The 23,829-nt window shown below is 49.3% G+C and overlaps 1 protein-coding gene across 50 annotated transcripts in view; it reads left to right on the top strand.

Annotated features, from left to right (window-relative positions):
- PPP6R2 (protein phosphatase 6 regulatory subunit 2) overlaps window positions 1–23,829 on the top strand; it is a 106,889-nt gene that overhangs the window by 49,866 nt on the left and 33,194 nt on the right. For 24 of the 50 annotated variants that reach the window (XM_055254155.2, XM_063622423.1, XM_063622432.1 and 21 more), the window contains 2 exons: window positions 6,763–7,005; window positions 17,940–18,126. In XM_055254155.2, the coding sequence (XP_055110130.2) occupies window positions 6,779–7,005; window positions 17,940–18,126 (414 nt within the window). In that variant the 5' untranslated portion in view covers window positions 6,763–6,778. Of the gene's footprint in view, window positions 1–1,498; window positions 1,625–6,762; window positions 7,006–17,917; window positions 18,127–19,606; window positions 19,744–23,829 lie in introns of those variants that run through there. The other 26 variants (XM_063622430.1, XM_055254150.2, XM_055254160.2 and 23 more) reach the window with 4 other exon arrangements.

Here is a 23,829-nt window from a genome sequence, read left to right as displayed (position 1 = left end):
GGCCACCACGGAGCACGCCCTCTGTGGGCACAGTGACCTTATCTCTGTTTCCATCTCTTTACACTGAGGATCTTTGAGAATGAAATGTGCTGGGAACGTTCTAGAGCCTTTATGTGGAATAACTTCGTCATCCTCCCCACAGGGGATGTTGATGCTGCATTTTACAGGTGAGGAAATAAGGCATGAGAGATCATGTGAGTGGCCTCAGCTCACACCGCAGAGCTAGGACTTTGATCATAAATCTTTAAAGAAAAAAACAGTGGCTGGGCACCAGTGGCTTATGCTGTAATCCCAGCACCTTGGGAGGCTGAGGCAGGTGGATCGCTTGAGCCCAGGTTTTCAAGACCAGCCTGGGCAACATGGCAAGATGTGGTCTCTATAAAAAAATTTTTTAGGATTAAAAAAAGAAAAAAACAGTCAGCTTGGATAACATGGCAAAACCTTGTCTCTACAAAAAAAGTACAAAAATTGGCTGGGTGTGACAGTGCATGCCTGTGGTCCCAGCTACTTGGGAGCCTGAAGAGGGAGGATCACTTAAGCCTGGGAGGTTGAGGCTGCAGTGTGCCAAAATCCTACCACTGCACTCCAGCCTTGGCAACAGAGCAAGACCCTATCTCAAAAGAAAAAAAAAAAAAGACTAAATCCTGGACAAGGTGGCTCATGCCTGTAATTTCAGCACTTTGGGAGGCCGAGGTGGGAGGGTTGCTTAAGCCCAGGAGTTCAAGACTGCAGTGGCTGTGTTCAGGCCTCTACACTCCAGTCTGGCTCACAGAGCAGGAACGTGTCTCAAAAATACACGTAAATTTTTTAAAAAGGGCCAGGCACAGTGGCTCACGCCTATAATCCCAGCATTTTGGGAGGCCGAGGCGGGCAGATCACAAGGTCAGGAGTTCAAGACCAGCCTGGCCAATATGGTGAAACCCAGTCTCTAATAAAAATACGAAAGTTAGCTGGGCGTGGTGGCAGGCGCCTGTAGTCCCAGCTACTCAGGAGGCTGAGGCAGGAAAATCACTTGAACCCGGGAAGCGGAAGTTGCGGTGACCTGAGATTGTGCCACTGCACTCCAGCGTGGGGACAGAGTGAGACTCCATCTCAAAAAAAAAAAAAAAAAAGAAAAGAAAAAAAAGGCCAGGCGCAGTGGCTCACGCTTGTAATCCCAGCATTTTGGGAGGCCGAGGCGGGCGGATCACGAGGTCAGGAGATCGAGACCATGGTGAAACCCCGTCTCTACTAAAAATACAAAAAAATTAGCCGGGCGTGGTGGCGGGTGCCTGTAGTCCCAGCTACTCGGAGAGGCTGAGGCAGGAGAATTGCTTGAACCCGGGAGGCGGAGCTTGCAGTGAGCCGAGATTGCGCCACTGCACTCCAGCCTGGGCCACAGAGTGAGACTCTGTCTCAAAAAAAGAAAAAAAAATTGTGGCCAGACAGGTAATAGGGCATTTCAGATTCTAATTTTCTCTTAGCAACAGTCTCTATCACAGAATGTTGTTTTTTAAAGGGCTCTTTCATGGAACTATATGATCATATGGGCAACATTCTGTTGAAATCTACCTTCTGTCTGACGGATATGCCATCCTGAAAAAGTAAAGAAGCTGAACTTCAAGTTCCTTTCATTTAGCATTGGGTAAGAATCTAAGATGTTGATCATACTGTGCTTCACATCCCAGATGGACCACTGAAGATGGGAGTCAGGATGAGAGAGGAATCCTTAAGCTCTGTTGAGACTCCCGATGTAACCAGAAATTCCTTAAACCAACAAGCCAGGCCATGACCACTTGTTTGTTCTGAAGATGCTGCCAGTGCTGACCTTGAGGTCATGTAGGGAAGGAAATGGAAGGCCTTCCCCGTAGGTAGGGGCCAACCAGGAAGATGCTAGCATCTGTTTGGAGGATAGGGTGTAGTTGTGCAGATAGGAGAAAAATTGGAAAAAAGAAGTATATAATATTATCTTAGTAAATGTTCTGGAGTCAGTTTATACCAGTTTCTTTGACAGTGAAATTAGCTGTAACTAAACCAGTGCCATTGCAGTGAACTCTTAAAGGATGCCTCTGATGTGATCTTTTTTTGTTTTTGTTTTTTGAGATGGAGTCTCACCCTGTCGCCCAGGCTGGAGTGTAGTGGCATGATCTCAGCTCACTGCACCCTCCACTTCCTGGGTTCCAGTGATTCTCCCGAGTAGCTGGGATTTCAGATGTGCACCACCATGCCTGGCTAATTTTTATATTTTTAGTAGAGATGGGTTTGGCCAGGCTGGTCTCGAACTCCTGACCTCAAGTGATCTGCCCGCCTTGGCCCTGCAAAATGCTGGGATTACAGGCATGAGCCACTGTGCCCAGCCTGATGTGATCATTTTTGAGTGTCTTAGGATGTGGAGAGAGCTGATAGAAACATAGAAATGTTCTTGTTACACAGAGATTTTTTTTCTTTTTTCTTGAGATGAAGTCTCTCACTGTCACCTAGGCCAGAGTGCAGTAGTGTGATATCGGCCTACTACAACCTCTGCCTCTCGGGTTCAGGCAATTCTCCTGCCTCAGCCTCCCAAGTAGCTGGGATCACAGGCACCCACCACCACGCCTGGCTAATTTTTGTGTTTTTAATAGAGATGGGGTTTCACCATGTTGGTCAGGCTGGTCTCAAACTCCTGACCTCAGGTGATCCACCTGCTTCATCCTCCCAAAGTGCTGGGATTACAGGCGGGAGCCACCATGCCCAGCCCATATGCTGTTTTTCAAGAGAAACATTTTAAATATAAAGACACAAGTAGGTTGAAAGTCAAAGGATGTTAAAGGACATACCAAACATTAATCACAAGAATGGTGAGATTGGTGTACTATGTTAATATCAGACAAAGCCGACTTCAAAACAAGGTATATTGCCAGAGATCATGAAGGACCTTTCAAAATGATCAAAGAATTAATCATCAAGAAGACATAACAGGCCAGGCGTGGCGGTTCACACCTGTATTCCCAGCACTTTGGGAGGCTGAGGCAGGTGGATCGCCTGAGGTCAGGAGTTCAAGACCAGCCTGGCCAACATGGTGAAACCCTGTCTCTACTAAATACAAAAAATTAGCTGAGCGAGGTGGCACATGCCTGTAATCCCAGCTACCTGGGAGGCTGAGGCAGGAGAACCGCTTGAACTCAGGAGGCAGAGGTTGCAGTGAGCCAAAGTTGCACCATTGCACTCCAGCCAGGGCAATAAGAGTGAAACTCCGTCTCAAAAAAAGAGAGAAGACAGAACAATCCTAAATATGTGTCAACATAATAAATTCAGGGGGCCGAGCGCGGTGGCTCATGCTTGTAATCCCAGCACTTTGGGAGGCCGAGGCGGGCGGATCACGAGGTCAGGAGATCGAGACCACGGTGAAACCCCATCTCTACTAAAAATACAAAAAATTAGCCGGGCGTGGTGGCGGGCGCCTGTAGTCCCAGCTACTTGGAGAGGCTGAGGCAGGAGAATGGCGTGAACCCAGGAGGCGGAGCTTGCAGTGAGCCGAGATCGCGCCACTGCACTCCAGCCTGGGCAGCAGAGCGAGACTCCGTCTCAAAAAAAAAAAAAAAAAAAAAAAAAAAATGGAAATTCAGGGCCAGGCGCGGTGGTTCACACCTGTAATCCCAGCACTTTGGGAGGCCGAGGCGGACAGATCACAAGGTCAGGAGTTCCAGACCAGCCTGACCAACATGGTGAAACCCCATCTCCACTAAAAACATAAAAATTAGCTGGGCGTGGTGGCGCATGCCTGTAATCCCAGCTACTCAGGAGGGTGAGGCAGGAGAATCGCTTGACCCCAGGAGGTGGAGATTGCAGTGAGCCGAGGTCGTGCCACTGTACTCCAGTCTGGGTGAGAGAGCAAAACTCCGTCTCGAAAAAAAAAAAAAAAAGAAATTCAGGCCAGATGCAGTGGCTCACATCTGTAATCCCGACACTTTGGGAGGCCAAGGCGCTTGAAGCCTAGAGTTCAAGACCAGCCTGGGCAACATAGACCCCATCTCTATAAAAAATTTAAACGTAGGCCAGGTGCGGTGGCTCACGCCTGTAATCCCAGCACTTTGGGGGGCCTAGGTGGGCGGATCACGAGGTCAGGAGTTCGAGACCAGCCTGACCAGTATGGTGAAACCCCATCTCTACTAAAAATACAAAAAATCAGCTGGGCATGGTGGTGCATGCCTGTAATCCCAGCTACTCGGGAGGCTGAGGCAGGAGAATCACTTGAACCCGGGAGGCAAAGGTTGCAGTAAGCCAAGATCGTGCCACTGCACTCCAGCCTGGGCTACAGAGTGAGACTCCGTCTCAAAAAAAAAAAAAAAAAAAAAAAAAAATTTTAAACATTAGCTGGTCATGGTGTTGCTTGGTTGTACTCCTAGCTGCTTGGAAGGCTGAGGTGGGAGGACTGCTTGAGCCTGCAGTGAGCTATGATTGTGGCGCTGCACTCCAGCCTGGACAACATGGCGAAACACCATCTTTAAAAATAAAATCCAGTCTGACAATGTTTGTCTTTAATTGAAATGACTGTTTGCATTTAATGCACTTACTGAAATGGTTGAATTTATGTCTGGTATCTTGCTGTTTTTTTTATTTTGTCTCCTCTGTTTTTGTTGCTTATCTCCTTGTATTTTTATTATTAGTTTTGGTCTTTTGGACTAATCCAGTTGTTTTAAATTATCCTACTAGAAAAACTCTTCTAGCAGGATCCTATTTCGTCGACGGTCTCTTGTAATCCACCCAGGCTTCCACCTTCTCTGTGGCTGGAAACAGGACCGTCCAGAAGTCACCTGTAACTGCCCTATCTTGCAAGTTCTGATCTTGGCACAAAAAAAAAAAAAAAAGCTTTGACAAGGTTGGATTCACTTCTTTCCCTGGATTGTGTGTCATCCAAGTATGTGAGACATCTCGTAGTGCATTTCAGAGAGAGGAGCATCTGATATGTGTGTGGAGGCAGCCATCTTTTCCTGAAAGTCCTTTTAGGAATCATTATTTCTGGTCCTCTGAAGTTTGCTGCTACCACTCATAAATATCTATCCACAGTCCTTACAAGAAGAATAAGGAAGATCTTAAGACCTAGAAGGAAAACTGATTGTAGACCAGGCTTGGTGGCTCAATGCCTGTAATCCCAGCACTTTGGGAGGCCAAGGTGGGCAGATTGCTTGAGCTCAGCAGTTCGAGGCCAACCTGGGCAACATAGTGAATCCCTGTCTCTACAAAAAAACAAACAAAAAAAAACGAAACCCCCCCACCCCAAAATCAAAACTGGTAGTGTCAGTGTATATATGGAGTCCCTTGTGCTGAAAGTCAAAGCAGCTTCATTTTGGGGCCTTAAGAGCTCCAGCTCTGGGCTCTTCACATCTAAGTCCATGAGCAGTGCCCACCCCAGTGGTATGTATAGGTCGGAAGCTGCAGGGCCACACCCTTAGCTGCAGCTGGTGCGTGCTGGGGAGCCTGTGCAGAAGGGTACAAGTAGGAAAGTGCCGCCTGCATGGGAAGAAAAATGCAGTGTCCTTGTAGTGCGGATGGGGTCCAGGAGACCCAGGAGGTGCCCAGAGGACCTGGTGGTGTGCTGCAGAAAGCAGCCAGGTAGGTATCTGGGGCCAGGAGAGGTTTTGGAGCTGAGATGAGATGTGCAGACATCAAGTGAGTTTGAATTAGCAAAAGCCAGAGGCTGTGGGAGTATGGCTGGATGGTGGAGGCTCCCGTGTCAGCGGTCCTAGGGCAGCACCGGCTTTACAGTCAGACAAACCTGGGCATTTACATCTGTGATCAGCCTTTTATTTTTCTAAGTAAAAATATTAGATAAGATAAATTCCATCTACTATTACTATAACTTTTTAAATGTTTCAAGTAACATTGAAAAGATTTAAAATCTCACAATAAAGTTTTAACTTTGTTAAAGATGTAGGCTTTATGTTTTCACTTTCTATCAGAATAGTGAAGACTTTGTTGCTAACCAGCCCTGGCCTACAGAATGACATGCGAGACACTAGGGAGGGCTGTCCAGACAAGGATAGCAAGAGCTGAGATGTTTGGGAAGCAGAGGAGGGGCTGGATCAGTGGTGATTCCTCAGGTGCCTGTGGCAAGACCTAGTGCCCAGTTGGTGTACGTGTGAGGAGGTGCCTGCTTCAGAGATAACCCTGGGTGTGATTCAGCAAGATGGGGACAATGAGTGGATGGGCCGGGTGGCTGGGGGTGGCAGAGGAGTGAGCGCAGGATCAGGCAGCATCAGCTGTCTTGATTTTGACTTGCCGAGTTTGCTCACAAATGTGAGAGTTTCAGAGGGGAGAGGTCCAGTGTTCACTCAGGACAGAAGGCATCCCTGACACATGGGAGAGACATCTGGGTGCATTCGCCTAACAGAACTACAGAGCAAGCAAGAGCATTGAGGGGCATGTTGAGCACGCTGGTGCGTGGGGGACAGTGTGGGGAAGGAGGGCAAAACGGGGTTAGCCCAGAGGAGAACCTGGAGAGGCAGGTCCTGGAGTTGGGGGTGCAGCCTCAGAGCTGTTGAGCAGCTGGGAAGTCTGTGCTAACTTTGTGAGCCCAACCTGGAGAGGTCTGATGGGAATGGTTACTGGGGAGGGCCCCCACCATCCTGAGCTGTGGGAATCTTGTGTATTCATGCTGTGGATGGACTTCTGGGACTTGGGTCTAGTGTTGCTGAGGGTGGATCTGCAGAGGTGAGAGACGTGACCCTTTTGGACTTGGGTCTAGTGTTGCTGAAGGTGGATTTGCAAAGGTGAGAGACGTGACCCCTTTGCCCTCATTTGCAGCTCCGCGGCCGTCACGATGTTCTGGAAGTTTGACTTGAACACCACGTCCCATGTTGACAAGCTGCTGGACAAGGAGCATGTGACGCTGCAGGAGTTAATGGATGAAGATGACATCTTGCAGGAGTGTAAGGCTCAGAACCAGAAGCTGCTGGACTTCCTGTGCAGGCAGCAGTGCATGGAGGAGCTGGTGAGCCTCATCACACAGGATCCGCCCCTGGACATGGAGGAGAAGGTCCGCTTCAAGTATGTACCAAAGCTGTGATGGGCCAGTACGCCAGGCAGTACTGCAGGCGTGCCGTGGGCAGTGTCTGAGGATGGCTGTAGTTGGGGATTTCTGATGAAGAAGCGAGCCATAAAAATCCACCCCATGTGAGAAGTGAGGAGGGCACTCCCATGGGGTGTGAGGTTGAAGAATTTGGAGATTGGGTGCAGTGGCTCATGCTTGTAATCCCAGCACTTTGGGAGGCTGAGGTGGGTGGATTAATTGAGCCCAGAAATTTGAGACCAGCCTGGGCAACATAGTGAGACCCTGTCTCTATTAAAATTTTTTTAAAAATTAGCCAGATGTGATGTCGTACACCTCTGGTTCCAGCTACTTGGGAGGCCGAGGTAGGAGGATCACTTGAACTTGGGAGGTTGAGGCTGCAGTGAGCCATGATTGTGCCACTGCACTCCAGTCTGGGTGACAAGAGTGAGACCCTGTCTTAAAAAAAAGGTCGGGCACAGTGGCTTACGTCTGTAATCCCAGCACTTTGGGAGGCCGAAGCAGGCAGATCCCTAGGTCAGGAGATTGAGACCATCCTGACTAATACGGTGAAACCCCGTCTCTACTAAAAATACAAAAAATTAGCCGGGCGTGGTGGCAGGCGCCTATAGTCCCGGAGGCTACTGTACTTGGGAGGCTGAGGCAGGAGGATGGCATGAACCCTGGAGGCGGAGCTTGCAGTGAGCTGAGATCACACCACTGCACTGCAGCCTGGGCGACAGCGAGACTCCGTCTCAAAAAAAAAAAAAAAAAAAGAATTTTGACTGTCTTGTGCCTGCATTTTCTCATTCTGAGTTAAAGTAAAGTTAATTTTAGGTTGGCACATGTCAGAGTGTTTTGAGTGGCAATGTGTTGGGAAAAGAAGACTGATCCCATGCTAGAGATGCGGGTGGCATTGCAGCATAAGGCCGCACTGTCAGCAGGGTGGCTCCAGGCCACAAAACGGCCAGGCAGGAGAGATATGCAGTATCTGACCTACAGTCCTGGGACATGCTTCACTTTAGGGTCTTCAGCTTGAAGGAAATACCTCATTGTCATTCGTGGTACCATCCGTTCTCAAAGTTTTTCCTGAAACGTCCATTCAGCCCTGGCCGGGATGCTAGGAGATGACACACAGGGAGGGGGCAGTGTGGCAAGATGGCTGGAGCCTCAGGGCCTTGAGTCAGGACAGAAGGGTGAACAAGGATGGGGCTGGGGCGAGAGGGCGGACAGGGCGGAGCCGGCCTCCCAGCTCCTCACGGTGCAGCTCTGAGAGGGGCACATGGCCCGCAGTGTCCCCAGGTGACGCCTCATTAGGAAGTGGGAGATACATACAGGTTAGCAAACCTCGGCCTGCAGGTCATGTCCTTTTCCATGTGGCCTGTGAGTGAAGAATGGTTTTACATTATGTTTTATTTTAGTTTTTTGAGACAAGGTCTCACCCTGTCGCCCAGGCTGGAGTGCAGTGGCATGATCTCGGCTCACTGGAGTCTCTGCCTCCCGGTCCCAAGTGATCCTCCCGCCTTAGCCTCCCGAGTAGCCGGCACTACAGGTGCGTGCCACCATGCCCGGCTAATTTATTTTTGTATTTTTTTTTGTAGAGATGGGGTTTCACCACATTGCCCAGGCTGGTTTCAAACTCCTGGGCTCAAGCAATCCACCCACCTTGGCCTCCCAAAGTGCTGGGATTATAGGTGTGAGCCACTGTGCCTGGCTGGTTTTACCTTTACCTTTTAAATGGTTGGGGAAAAAAAATCAAAGGAAGCTCGGGCATCGTGGCTCATGCCTATAATCCCAGCACTTTGGGAGGCCAAGATAGGCAGATCACCTCAGGTCAGGAGTTCGAAACCAGCCTGGCCAACATGGTGAAACCCCGTCTCTAATAAAAATACAAAAATTAGCAGGGCATAGTGGCGCATACCTGTAATCCCAGCTACTCAGGGAGGCTGAAGCAGGAGAATGGCTTGAACCCGGGAGGTGGAGGTTGCAGTGAGCTGAGATTGTGCCACTGCACTCCAGCCTGGGCAACAGAGCAAGACTCTGGCTCAAAAAAAAAAAAAAAGCCGGGTGTGGTGGCTCATGCCTGTAATCCCAACACTTTGGGAGGCCAAGGCAGGCGGATCACGAGGTCAGGAGTTCGAGACCAGCCTGACCAACATGGTGAAACCCCATCTCTACTAAAAATACAAAAATTAGCTGGGTGTGGTGGCATGTGCCTATAATCCCAGCTACTCGGGAGGCTGAGGCAGGAGAATCGCTTGAACCCGGGAGGTAGAGGTTTCAGTGAGCTAAGATCGCGCCACTGCACTCCAGCCTGGGCGACAGAGTGAGACTCCGTCTCAAAAAAAAAAAAAAAAAAAGAATATTTTGTTACACACATGAAAACGATATGAAACTCATGTTTCAGCGTCCACCAATAAAGTCTTGTTAGACACAGCCACACTCATCCACATCTCATAGCGCTGAGCAGCTCCAGCGGGGGCCGCGGCAAATAACTCCTCCCTGGCCGTTTACAGAAACTCTTTGCTGGCCGTTGTCTTAGAAGGAAAATAAAGCAGGATAGTGAGCCAGGGTGGTCAGTACTTCATTTAGGGTGGTCAGGCGTCCTCTCAGGAAAGGGGAGCAGTGCTGGGATGGGGAGGAGAATTCTAGCCTGAGCAGGGCCTTGCTGTAAGGAACTGAGGGCTTAGGGTGGGGCAGCTGCAACGAGAAGCTGCTGTGGCTTCTGGTGTGCTGGTCACACCTGCTGTGTCAGCATCACTGTTGACAGCCCCCATCCCTCCCACTTCTAAATGTGGCCCAGTCTGGTGACAAATTAGAGCTGAGAGACAGATATGGGGCAAGGAGAGTGGGGAGGGGTCTTCTGGATAAGGACAGGAATCCCAGAGTAGCATCAGTGAGCCGGGAGAGTCTCATGGAGTTTGGGAGGAATCAGTAGTAGATAAGTACAGAACCAAGCAAACAGAGCAAGAGGACTATGAACCTGGGGGGGGAGACTTCCGTAAGTAAGCAGAGATGCCCTGAGTAAACAACCCAGGTCAGGATATCTATTTAAATTACCCTGTGACTTCGGAGGGAGGGAAAGGGTGATGGGAAAGCTTTGCCTTCCATTGTAGGAAGTTAATTCATAATGTCTAAAATTGATGAACGAAGAAGAAATGTATGTATGTATTATTTAGAAACATGGAAGTTAACATTGGAGAAAACTGAAAGAGTCCAGTTATTGCCTCTGAGGAGCATGACTTGGGATGTTGGGGGGCTGTCCTCACCAGCCCTGTCATCTATCTGAGTTTTTAAAGCACGTGTACATATCACTTGTATAAAAAACATTAAAGTCAGGTGTGGTGGCTCACGCTGGTAATCCCAGCACTTTGGGAGGCTGAGGTGGGAGGATCACTTACACCCAGGAGTTGAAGACCAGCCTGGGCAATATGGTGAGACCCCATCTCTCTTTTTTTTTTTTTTTTTTTTTTTTCCTGAGATGGAGTCTCACTCTGTCGCTCAGGCTGGAGTGCGGTGGCGCGATCTTGGTTCACTACAACCTCCTCCTCCCAGGTTCAAGCGATTCTCCTGCCTCAGGCTCCCGAGTTGCTGGGATTACAGACATGCGTCACCACGCCCACCTAATTTTTTGTATTTTTAGTAGAGACAGGGTTTCATCATGTTGGCCAGGCTGGTCTCGAATTCCTGACCTCAGGTGATCCACCTGCCTCAGCCTCCCAAAGTGCTGGGATTACAGGCGTGAGCCACTGCACCCGGCCCCCAGCTCTATTTTTTTATTTTTTATTTTAAAAAAAAAAACATATTAAGGCTTTTTTTTTTTTTTTTTTTTTTTTGGAAACAGAGTCCTTTCTGTCAACCAGGCTGGAGTGCAGTGGCGTGATCTTGGCTCACTGCAACCTCTGCCTCCTGGGTTCAAGCAGTTCTCCTACCTCAGCTTCCTTAGTAGCTGGGACTACAGGCGCATACCACCGTGCCTGGCTAATTTTTTGTATTTTTAGAAGAGACGGGGTTACCATGTTGGCCAGGCTGGTCTTGAACTCTTGAGCTCAGGTAATCTGCCTGCCTCGGTCTCCCAAAGTGCTAGGATAGTGCTAGGATTACAGAAGACACTTTTTTTGAGGCTAGTCGAAGTGCATCAGTGTTTACACCTAATTGGTCACAACCAGTTAAGATTTCTTTCTTCCTTCTTCAGTCTGTCTGCGTCACATGGCTAGCCTTGTAAATAAAGTGAAACAAAAAACACTCTTTTTGAGAAATAGAGTAGGGACGGGGCATGGTGGCTCACACCTGTAATCCTAGCACCTTGGGAGGCTGAGGCGGGCGGATCATGAGGTCAGAAGATGGAGACCATCCTGGCTAACACGGTGAAACCCCGTCTGTACTAAAAATACAAAAAATTAGCCAGGCGTGGTGGTGGGCACCTGTAATCCCAGCTACTCAGGAGACTGAGGCAGGAGAATGGCGTGAACCCGGGAGGCGGAGCTTGCAGTGAGCTGAGATTGCGCCACTGTACTCCAGCCTGGGCTGCAGAACGAGACTCTGTCTCAAAAAAAAAAAAAAAAAAAAGGAAACAGGACGGACGGACGGATGGATGGAGTGAATGGTAGCTAAAGGAAGAAGAAGGGTCAAGATTATTTTTCAGTGATGGGGAAGATCCAGGCATGGTGACACATGCCTGTAGTCCCAGCTACTTGGGAGGCTGAGGTGGGAGGCCCTCTTGAGTCCAGGAGTTTGGGGCTATAGTGTGCTATGATCACACCTGAGAAGAGTAAGTGCACTCCAGCCTGCGTGACACAGCGAGACTGTCATCTCTTTAAAAAAAGATGGAGAAGATATAAATATATATGTAGACCAGGAGTTGGCAGACTGTATCTGTGAAAAGTCAGAGAGTACATACTTTAGGCTTTGCAGGTTGTAAGGTCTCTGTTGCAACGGCTCAACTCTGAAGTTGTAGCATGAAAGCAGCCACAGAAAATAGTAAACAAATGGATGCGGCTGCATTCCAAGAAGGCTTTATTTATACGGAGCAGTGCCTATGCTTCGAGACTCTGCTATCCTTGCCTAGGTGGCACTGCCAGGTTAAACACCTCCTCCTGAAACCTGTTAGCCTTGGAGGTCAGGGTTCTCCTGCAGACCTGGCAGAACACCTCCATGACCACAGGCTCAATTATGGGAGGGCTCTCTTGAAAGTGGAGAATTCTCAAGAGAAGCTGCACTTGGTTTGGGTGTTTTGGGATCAGGTAGCAGCCACTGACCCTGCTTAATTAAAGCCAGGGGCTGCTCCAGGGAGGTGAGGCCCACACGCTGCCTCTTCCTAAGGCCTCACGTGCAGTTAGCCCTGCCTGTACAGAGCAGCCCTTGCCTGAAAACCAGTGTGGCTGTAAGACAGCTGGTCACCTTCCAGAGTCAGAGCACTGCCTGCCCAGGCCACAGCAGAGGGTGCCACCCCAGGGCTGGAGGCAGCAGCAGTCACAGGATCAGCCCTAGAGCCTGTGGATGCTCCTGGTCTTTTTGTGAGCTCTTGTCTAGTTTGCTTGCCAAGATCTGGATTATTTGAGAAATAAGACAGAAGAACCAGTAAGAGACACCAAGCTGTCGCTTTCATTACTCATAAAGCAGTGTCATTTATAACTCTGAGCTGTGGGCTTCCTCATTCCTGATTGCAGAATTAGAACTGCTCACCCAGTAGGAAGCAGCAGTGGGTCACAGCGGGCCCCCAGGAAGCACCCCCTGCCCCAGAGAGACTTGCTGCACTCAGGGCAGAACTGAAAGAAAGACAGCGTCTCCACCAAGGGAAACACTGGGAGGAAGGGAACTTCGCCATAACAGTTCCTGGGCCACTGTCCATCCACCCCACATCCACTGTCCATCTCCTGTGATGGCTTCTTCCTCTTCTTTGGTTGACTTCCTGTGGTAAATTATACTCTGTTAAAACAGCTTCCTGAGACGGAGTTTGTGGGTGATGATGTTTAGGGCGTCGGGCCTGCGTGTTTGAGACCCTCTGATTAGAAGTTCAGACTGGGCATCACCCCCTGGGCTCTGGGAGCCTCCGTGTTTTCCTCTAGTCTCACAAGTCTGATATAACAAGTTCCTGGCTCACATGTGTCACCTGTTTTCTCTCCTCTCTGAGGGCATTTAGGTTCTTTTCTAAGCCCTATTGTTCCTGAATTTCCCAGTAATGTGGAATTATTCTATGGGTCAGGACACAGGATCCCCGAACAGCATCATTGAGCCAAGAGTTTCATAGTCAGAGCTTGGGAGAATTTAGTAATAGATAAGTACAAAATCAAGCAAACAGAGCAATGAGAAAAACTACTGACTCTAAGGGAAAAGTTTTATAAGTAAGCAAATATATCCCAAGTAAACAAATCAGCTCAGCAGTAAACAGTATTTGCATATTCACACTGATGTCAACAGTGGATATTTGCATATTCACAGTGAAGTCAACAGTGGGTATTTGCATATTCACACTGAGGTCAACAGTGGATATTTGCATATTCACACTGAGGTCAACAGTGGATATTTGCATATTCACACTGAGGTCAACAGTGGATATCCATTTCTTTCATTTGTTGTGCTGGGCTTCCTGAACCCTTTTAGTCTGTATGTTTATGACGTTAGCTGAGGGAAATTTCTCATATTATTTCTTTGATATTTTCCCTCTTTTCTCTTTCTGGGACTTCTAATAAGATGTATTAGATCACTCAAATTAATGCTTTCCTTATTTTTGCTTTTAATGTTTTGTACTTTGCCTTTTTGGCCTATATCTGAGAGATTTCTTCATCTTTTAATTTCTCATCCTTTTATTGACTTTTCAAAGTTCTACCATTATTTTTTGCTTGTTTTTTAGACGTGAGGTCTTGCTATGTTGCCCAGTCTGGACTCAAACTCCTGGGCTCAAGTGATCCTCCCATCTCAGCCTCCCAAGCAGTTGGAACCACAGGTGCCACCATGCTTAACATCTGTCATATTTAAAAATTTTTTTTTTTTTTTTTTTTTTTTTTTTTGAGACGGAATCTGGCTCTGTCACCCAGGCTGGAGTGAAGTGGCGCAATCTCGGCTCACTGCAACCTTCGCCTCCTGGGTTCATGCCATTCTCCTGCCTCAGCCTCCCGTGTAGCTGGAACTACAGGTGCCTGCCACCAGGCCCAGCTAATTTTTTGTATTTTTTAGTAGAGACGGGGTTTCACCGTGTTAGCCAGGATGGTCTCGATCTCCTGACCTAGTGATCTGCCCGCCTTGTTCTCCCAAAGTGCTGGGATTACAGGTGTGAGCCACCGCACTTGACCCATATTTTTAATTTCTAAGAGCTGTTTCTTATTCTCATATATTTTAATAAAGCTTCCAGTTCTTATTCATGGATACACAGTCTTAATGTGTCATCTCTGAGAACATTGTAGTTTAAAAGAGTTTCCTTCTGTTCTCTACACTTGCTCTCCTCCGCGTACCTTGTTTTCTGCTTGGTCAGCACCATGCTTCTTTCATGAGTGAGGCCCTAAACCCTGCACAGAGTTTGAGATCTGCATGGGGCTTACTCACCACAAGCTTAGAGGCCACCAGTTGACTTTTCTGTTTGTCCCATTATTTTTCCCGGAAAAGAATCCTTCTAGCTCTCCCCTGTGGGGCATGGACCTGTCAGTATCAGGAGCTGAGTTGGGAAGAGGGCTGAGGGCACCCCAGTTTTTTTTTTTTTTTTTTTCCACCAAGTCCCCTATTTCTGGATGGTGTCTGGTCACCCTGTGGCTGTGCCTGGTGTCCCTGGCCCCAGGAGGCCATAAGGGAGGGACGTGTCCCACTGCCCTGGCCTGTAAGTTTTCAGCCCACCCTGCCCTTACTGGCCGCCGAATCAGTGTCCAGGCCTCTCTGGAGTTCTGTGGCCTGAATTCTCATCTCTAGTTGGTGCCTCTTCTGTGGGCTCCTGAAACTCAGCCTTCCCTGTGCCAAGTCAGTCTTCACGCGGCCGGCTGCTTCAGTCCTCCAGGCTGGTTCGCCGTTTCTGCCTCTCCTTTCTTGTCTTTTTAATTCATTGTGTTATTCGAGAGGGAATATCAACAAGCCTGTGTGCTCCATCTGCTGTGTTTGACTGGAATTTCTGTACCTTGTACACGTTTTTAAAACTACTAGAGCAGCACCTGTTATTTGGAGAATAATTGTAAAATGTTGATAAAGGAAAAAAGGAGAAAATCTTACTTCCTCCATCTAGAGAATCAGTGTCTTCTAGCTTGGTTTGTGCCATGTGTGTACACGTTTGTCCGTGTGTAGACAAGATGAGTTTGGAGCTGGGCACGGTGGCTCACGCCTGTAATCCCAGCACTTTGGGAGGCCGAGACAGGCAGATCACTTGAAGTCAGGAGTTCGAGACCAGCCTGGCCAACATGGTGAAACCCCGTCTCTACCAAAAATACAAAAGTTAGCCAAGCATGGTGGTGCATGCCTGTAATCCCAGCTACGCAGGAGGCTGAGACAGGACGTGAACCCGGGAGGCGGAGGTTGCAGTGAGCTGAGATAGCACCACTGCACTCCAGCCTGGGCAACAGAGCAAGACTCTGTCTCAAAAAAAAAAAAAAATGAATTTGTTCCCTGTGGTATTGAGACACTTCTTCTAGGAATGATTTGGACGTTTCTCTGCTTCCTTACCTTTGATCTTCCTCCTCACCCCATGGGATGTGACTTCCTCCCCCTGCCCAGCTCACCGGTCTTAGTGTTAGAGATCTGGTAGACCTGGGGCCTCGCTGTGGCCTTTGAGGCTGCCAACCTGGCCCTCCTCTCCTGCTCTCTGGTCCTCCTGCCCTGAGGGACCGCGTGTTGTCCACTGTACCAGGTACTTGTTGGCCAGCCCCTCTGACATCCCACAAGGTGGGTACTGCCTGCCCCAATTAACAGACAAGGACACTAAAGGCCAGAAAGTTCGGCTAGTGAGGTCGGCTAGTGAGGGGATGAGCTTGGGCCTCCCCCAGCCCCCTGCGCCAGCTCTCAGGCCCCCTCTCTGCCCACATATCCAGCCTGCAGTGCCCCTGTGCCCTGACCTTCCTCTATCGGGCCCCAGCCAGGTCCTCTCTCCCAAACTCAAGGCTGTTGGGCCACTCTTTGACCCTCTACACTCCACCTGCCCTTAACAGGCGCTGTTCCTCAGAGCTCTAAAAGTGGCACTTTCTTGTCTGGGCTGATGAGGAACACCCACCCCGCAGCCAGCCGAGATCATTGCGTTTCTTCCCCTTCCACACTTGGTCGACTGCCAGGCCTGGCCAGCTGTTTCCTGTAGGGTCTCTCAAACCCTGGCCCCTCCAGCTAGTTGCATTGACCACCTTGGCTTAGGTCCAGTGCTAAGGCTGCCTCTGCACCTGGCGGTGGCCACATGTTGGCAAGAGAAGGAAGGTCATAGCAGCTGACCTTGAGCACACGTTTGCTGTGTGACAGGCATGGGCAGGCACTGTCACCTGCACGTTCTTTTTGTTTTTAGAAACAGAGTCTCGCTCTGTCACCCAGACTGGAGTGCAGTGGCTTGGTCTCATCTCACTACAACCTCTGCCTCCCAGGTTCAAGTGATTCTCCTGCCTCAGCCTCCCGAGTAGCTGGGATTACAGGCGCCCACCACCACACCTGGCTAATTTTTGTATTTTTAGTAGAGATGGGGTTTCACCATGTTGGCCAGAATGGTGTCAATCTCCTGACCTTGTGATCCACCTGCCTCGGCCTCCCAAAGTGCTGGGATTACAGGTGTGAGCCACCGCACCCGGCATATTTTTTTTTTTAAGTCAGGGTCTTACTCTGCCACCCAGGCTGGAGTACAGTGGTGTGATCTTGGCTCACGGCAACCTCTGCCTCCCAGGCTCAAGCCATCCTGCCCACCTCCGCCTCCCACGTAGCTGGGACCACAGGTACGTGCCACCTCGCCTGGCTAATTTATTTTTCTTTCTTTGTCTTTTTTTTTTTTTTTTTTTTTTTTTTGGAGAGACAGAGTTTCACCACGTTGCCCAGGCTAGTCTCCCACTCCTGAGCTCAAGTGATCCACCCGCCTCGGCCTCCCAAAGTGCTGGGATTATAGGTGTGAGCCACTGTGCCTGTCCTTACCTGCATGTTTAGATGAGAAAACCCAGACACAGAGAGGACAGGTCACTTGCTGGTGTCAGTGACACCAGGCTGACAGCTGACAGGCTGGCCTGTTCTGAGACAGCCATTCCTACAGGACACTCCCACTGGGTGGGCCCTGTGCTCCTCCCCAGCATTCCCAGAGGCAGGGTCACGCACCAGGCCTTGCTATGGGGGCTGCTGTTGAGGGCTGTGTCCTGGGCTGTGGGGTGTGCCTCTCCTGGGGCGATGGCCATCACCCACCTGTGTCTACCAGGTGCAAAAGAGGGAGCAAAGTACATTATTCACAGATGTTGGTATTTCTTCGTCATAACGTTCTTGCATAGTGCCTCCTCCCTCACATGCCTCCTGAGTGGCTGATGGGTGTTTCTCCTCTCTGGGGGTGGAGTGGGTCTATGTCTGTTGATGGAAGGGGCATGGCTTAGAAGGAGAGGAGAGAGGCTCAGCGGAGGGGAAGATGGAAACGGCCACAGATGGGGCCTCGCGGAAACAGTGTGGTGAGACCGGAGGTGTGAGACCTGGCAGGCGAGTGCGAAGGCCTGGAGAGAGGAAAAGCCAGGAGACCGAGAAAGGTTATTTAAAGAATGGGAGGAGGGTCAGAAAATGTCGGATATCAGCGTATAGGGCATGAGGAGCATAGAAGGTATGTTAAAAAACTGAACTTCTAGTAGTCAGAAATACCAGCTGGTCACAGGTAGTCATGTTTTTATTCTGTTCTGAGGTCTGTAGTGTTTGTTTTTATCACGTGGGTCTGCTTCCTAAGAAGCAGACTATGTAAGCAGCTTCCTAAGAGTTGGAGAAGTCTAATTTCACCTCCAGTGCTTGGACTGTGCCCTTTTAGATATCCAAACACAGCCTGTGAGCTTCTGACTTGTGATGTGCCGCAGATCAGCGACCGCCTCGGTGGGGACGAGAGCCTGCTGAGCCTCCTGTACGACTTCCTGGACCATGAGCCGCCTCTCAATCCTCTGCTCGCCAGTTTTTTCAGCAAGACCATTGGCAATCTCATTGCAAGAAAAACCGAACAGGTAAATCACGTGCAAAGCCCCTGTGATTCGGGGCACCGTCATGGTGGATGCTGACATGTCCTCCTGTGGGCCTGGCTCTGCGACTCATCCTCAGGCCGTGGGAACAGCATTTGTGACTCTTCCGTGCAACACACGTGGAGCGGTGTGTGGGTTTTGCCAGTCTGGGAGCTGGAATTTGAAAGAGTGTTTCTGTGTTTCTGGCTGGGTGCGGTGGCCATGCCTATAATTCCAGCACTTTGGGAGGCTAAGCTGGGCAGATCACTTGAGGTCAGGAGTTCAAGACCAGCCTGGCCAACATGACAAAACCCTGTCTCTACTAAAAATACAAAAATTAGCCGAGCATGGCGGTGCGCACCTGTAATCTCAGCTACTTGGGATGCTGAGGCAGGAGAATCGCTTGAACCTGGGAGGCAGAAGTTGCAGTGAGCTGAGATTGTACCACTGCACTCCAGCCTGGGCAACAGAGTGAGACTCTGTCTCAAAACAAAGAAAGAGTGTTTCTTATAGCTGGCTCTGGAATAAGCAGCACTTCCTGCCATCCCTGGGAGCTGCACAGGGCCCCAAAGTAGGCCATCTTGTGCTGTCACTGACCAGGTGGAGGTGTGAGGTCCTAGGGCATCATGGCAGGACCTTGGACATCCACCTTCTCAGGTCTGCAGCTTCATCTGTATGGGTGGTGTGTCTGTCTGTCCAGAGCATTTATTCTTTCAAAACAAAGGTAACTTCTAGCATTAGACTTCTGCAAAAGCAGTTAGTGAATTCATCTCAGCCAGCTGTAATGGGGTCTTCCTGGAGTCCATCCTTGCACCTGCCTTACATGTGACCTGACCCGGGCTTCTGCCCCTCCAGGCTGGGGACACACAGGGAGAGAGGTGTGGTGGCCTCCGCACCTGCACCCCGCAGTCCGCCTGGGCCAGTCTTCTTCCCTGTGTCATGCCCCACCCGCCCATCCCCGACGGGAGTATTTTAAAACAAATCCCAGACACCAGATTATTTCTTATGTAAATATTTCAGTATGTGTGTATATTTATTTTTGAGACAGGGTCTCACTATGCCCAGGCTGGAGTCCACTGGCTCCATCACAGCCCACTGCAGTCTCAACCTCCTCAAGCTCAGGTGATCCTCCCACCCCGGCCTCCTGAGTAGCTGGGACTACAGGCACGTACCACCACACCTGGCTAGTTTTTTAAAATATTTTTTGTAGAGATGGGGTTTCCCCATGTTACCCAGGCTGGTTTCGAACTCTTGGGCTCAAGTGATCTGCCTGTCCAGGCCTCCCAAAGTCCTGGGACTACGGGTGTGAGCCACGATGCCCAGCTGTGTATCTCTAAAATAAAGACATTTTTCTTTTAAATATAATCAGAATTTCATGATCACATTCCAAAAATATTAACCGTAATTGTTTCATACCATCAAACATTCAGTCAGGGCACAAACCAGTATCTTATATCTGCTTTGAGCTCTGAGAAAGTGCAGCCCCACGAAGGCCGCGGCTCCCCTTGATGACATTCAGCATGTGAGTGTTCAGTGGAATGCCGTCTTCCCTTGGGCCGTAAATCTGAGAGTTGCAAGGGCCGCCAGGGGACTGCCTCACCTCAGCTCCTTCTGAAGCTGCGTGTAAGTGAAGGGCGCCAGCAGCAGTGGGTGGTGCCAGGTGGGAGGCTGCTGGCAGAATGGGAGTGGGAGTGGAGGCAGCGGGGAGCTGTGGTGTGGGCTGGGGGGTTGTCGTGGCTGTGAGGTGGTAGTAGAAGTTGTAAAAACCTTTACTACCTGGCCCTTGCAGCCCAGTGACTAGATGCATGTATCTCATAATTTGCCATAACCTGATCTTATTCCCCTGCCACTTTCACATACTTTCTTTATAATTTTACTGCTTCCTATAATATTTTTCTCCATTCTCTTACCCAGTACTTAAGGCATTAAAGTAATATGAACCGAACTGTTAAAAATTTCTTCTACTGGCTGGGCGTGGTGGCTCACACCTGTAATCCCGGCACTTTGGGAGGCTGAGGCGAGTGGATCACCTGAGGTCAGGAGTTTGAGACCAGCCTGACCAATGTGGAGAAACCCCGTCTCTACTAAAAATACAAAACTAGCCGGGCGTGGTGGCGCATGCCTGTAATCCCAGCTACTCAGTGTAGGGTCCAGCCGCACAGGGTTGGTGGGTCTCTCCCCGTCTGCGGCGACGAGAGAGTGTAGAAATAAAGACACAAGACAGAGATAAAAGAAAAGGCAGCTGGGCCCAGGGGACCACTACCACCAATGCGCGGAGACCGGTAGTGGCCCCGAATGTCTGGCTGTGCTGTTATTTATTGGATACAAAGCAAAAGGGGCAGGGTAAAGAGTGTGAGTCATCTCCAATGATGGGTAAGGTCACGTGGGTCACGTGTCCACTGGACAGGGGGCCCTTCCCTGCCTGGCAGCCGAGGCAGAGAGGGAGAGGAGACAGAGAGAAAGACAGCTTACGCCATTATTTCTGCATATCAGAGACTATTAGTACTTTCACTAATTTTCTACTGCTATCTAGAAGGCAGAACCAGGTGTACAGGATGGAACATGAAGGCGGACTAGGAGCGTGACCACTGAAGCACAGCATCACAGGGAGACGGTTAGGCCTCCGGATAACTGCGGGCGAGCCTGACTGATGTCAGGCCCTCCACAAGAGGTGGAGAAGCAGAGTCTTCTCTAAACTCCCCTGGGGAAAGGGAGACTCCCTTTCTCGGTCTGCTAAGTAGCGGGTGTTGTTCCTTCACACTTTTCGCAACCGCTAGACCACGGTCCGCCTGGCAACGGGCATCTTCCCAGGCGGTGGCATCACCGCTAGACCAAGGAGCCCTCTGGTGGCCCTGTCCAGGCATAACAGAAGGCTCGCACTCGTCTTCTGGTCACACCTCACTATGTCCCCTCAGCTCCTATCTCTGTATGGCCTGGTTTTTCCTAGATTATGATTATAGAGCGAGGATTATTATAATATTGGAATAAAGAGTAATTACTACCAACTAATGATTAATGATATTCATATATAATCCTATCTAAGATCTATATCTGGTATAACTATTCTTGTTTTATATTTTATTATACTGGAACAGCTTGTGTTCTCGGTCTCTTGCCTCGGCGCATGGGTGGCTTGCCGCCCACACTCAGGAGGCTGAGGCAGGAGAATCGCTTGAACACAGGAGGCAGAGGTTGCAGTGAGCTGAGATTGTGCCATTGCACTCCAGCCTGGGCAACAAGAGCGAAACTTTCCATCAACCAGCAGCTGGCTTGTTCTCAGGGCCAGCCGTGAGGCAGGGATGCCTTGAGCCTGCCTCCTGTGTTTCCTGAAACTGTAGGAGTAGCCTAAAGGTGGGGCTTCGGTGAAATGACCGTCCGCATTTTCCCCGCCCTTCATTATGAATTCTTTCAAATGTCTACAAATTAGAGAAAATATTTCATGAACCCCTATGTCTCCATCACTCAGATTCCACATCATCTGTTCATGGCTAATCACATTTCTTCTATATCTCTTCAAGATTGTTTTTCTTCAAGATTGTTTTTATGATTCTTTGCCTTTTGATGATGATGATGAGGATTATTATTTTTTTGAGGAAGAGTCTTGCTCTGTCGCCAGGCTGAAGTGCAGTGGTGCAATCTCAGCTCAGCACAACCTCCACCTCCCGGGTTCCAGAGATTCTTCTGCCTCAGCTTCCCCAGTAGCTGGGTCTGCAGGCATGCACCCCCATGCCCAACTAATTTTTGTATTTTTATTAGAGACAGGGTTTCACCATGTTGGCCAGGATGGTCTCAATCTCTTGACCTCGTGATCCGCCCACCTTGGCCTCCCAAAGTGCTGGGATTACAGGCGTGAGCCCCCGCGCCCGGCCGATAAGGATGATGATGATGATGAGGATGATGAGGATGATGATGATGATGATGATGATGATTTTTGAGATGGAGATTTGCTTTGTTGCCAAGGCTGGAGTGCAGTGGCGTGACCTCGGCTCATTGCAACCTCTGCCTCCGGGGTTCAAGCAATTCTCCTGCCTCAGTCTCCCAAGTAGCTGGGATTACAGGCACCCGCCACCACACTGGGGTAATTTTTATATTTTTTAGTAGAGACAGAGTTTCACCATGTTGGCCAGGCTGGTCCCAAACTCCTGACCTCAGGTGATCCGCCTGCTTCAGCTTCCCAAAGTGCTGGGATTACAGGTGTGAGCCACTGCACGTGGCCTATTTTGTTTTTTGTTTTTATTTTTTTATTTTCTATTTTTTAATTTTTGCTTTCTTTTTTTTTTTGATTGTTTTAGAATAAACAAATTTTAGAATGAGTTTGTCACTTTCTACATTCTCCCTCTCCATACCCTGCCCCCCAAAAATAAACCTACTGAAATTTTGATGAGGTTTGCATTGGCTGTAGTTGGGTCTGGCAAACTGTGGTCCACAGGCCAAAAGCAGCCATCACTGATTGTGTGAGTGAGGTCTTCCTTTAGCACAGCCACTTCCATTTCTGTGCACGCTGCCCAGGGCTCCTTTCACACCACAGCAGCACAGCTGGTAGCTCAGGCTACTTTGATTTCTCAGAAATACACTGCAATTCTCTGTATGGCAGTCTTGAGCAACTTTCACTAGATTTATTCTTAGGTACTTGATATCTTTGTATTATTCTAAGTGGTGTCTTTTTTTTTTTTTTTTTTTTTTTTTGAGACGGAGTCTTGCTCTGTCATCCAGGCTGGAGTGCAATGGCACAATCTTGGCTCACTGCAACCTCCACCTCCTGGGTTCAAGCGATTCTCGTGGATTCTTGTGCCTCAGCCTCCCGCCTGGGGGATAGAGTGAGATTCTGTCTCCAAAAAAAGAAAAAAGAACCGCTATTTTTTTGAAGCCCATAATGATCAATGTATCATATTCACATACATCAGTATTCTAGTTGTGATATTCTACTGGTGTTTTAGAAAATGTCACCATTGGAGGAAACATGTCAAAGCATACAAGGATTTTGTTTTTGTTTTCATTTGAGACAAAGTCTCCCTTTTGTCTCCGAGGCTGGAGTGCAGGGGCACAACCTCGGCTCACTGCAACCTCCGCCCCCGGGTTCAAGTGATTCTCCTGCCTCAGCCTCCCGAGTAGCCAGGATTACAGGTGCCAGCCCCCGTGACCGGCTAATTTTTGTATTTTTAGTAGAGACGGGGTTTCACCATGTTGGCCAGGCGGTCTTGAACTCCTGACCTCAGGCGATCCACCTGCTTTGGCCTCCCAAAGTGCTGGGATTACAGGCGTGAGCCCCCACACCCGGCCTTTAAATGGTATCTTTTTAATTGAAATTTTGATTGAGATTATCGTATTTACATGAGGTTGTATGAAATAATATGAAGAAAATCCTTGGCCAGGAGCAGTGGCTCACTCCACCCACCACTTTGGGAGGCCGAGGTGAGTGGATGACTTGAGCCCATGAGTTTGAGAGCAGCCTGGCGAACATGCTGAAACCCTGTCTACTAAAAATATAAAAATTAGCTGGGTGTGGGGGCACACGCCTGTAATCCCAGCTACTTGGTGGAGCTGAGACAGGAGAATCACTTGAACCCGAAGGCGGAGGTTGCAGTGAGTCGAGATCGGGCCACTGCACTCCAGCCTAGGTAACAGAGCGAGACTCTGTCTCCAAAAAAAAAAGAAAAAAGGCCAGGCATGATGGCTCACACCTGTAATCCCAGCATTTTGAGAGGCCAA

Source organism: Symphalangus syndactylus, chromosome 18, assembly GCF_028878055.3.
Source record: "Symphalangus syndactylus isolate Jambi chromosome 18, NHGRI_mSymSyn1-v2.1_pri, whole genome shotgun sequence".
Lineage (NCBI taxonomy): Eukaryota > Metazoa > Chordata > Mammalia > Primates > Hylobatidae > Symphalangus > Symphalangus syndactylus.
This window is presented reverse-complemented; position numbering and strand designations above follow the sequence as displayed.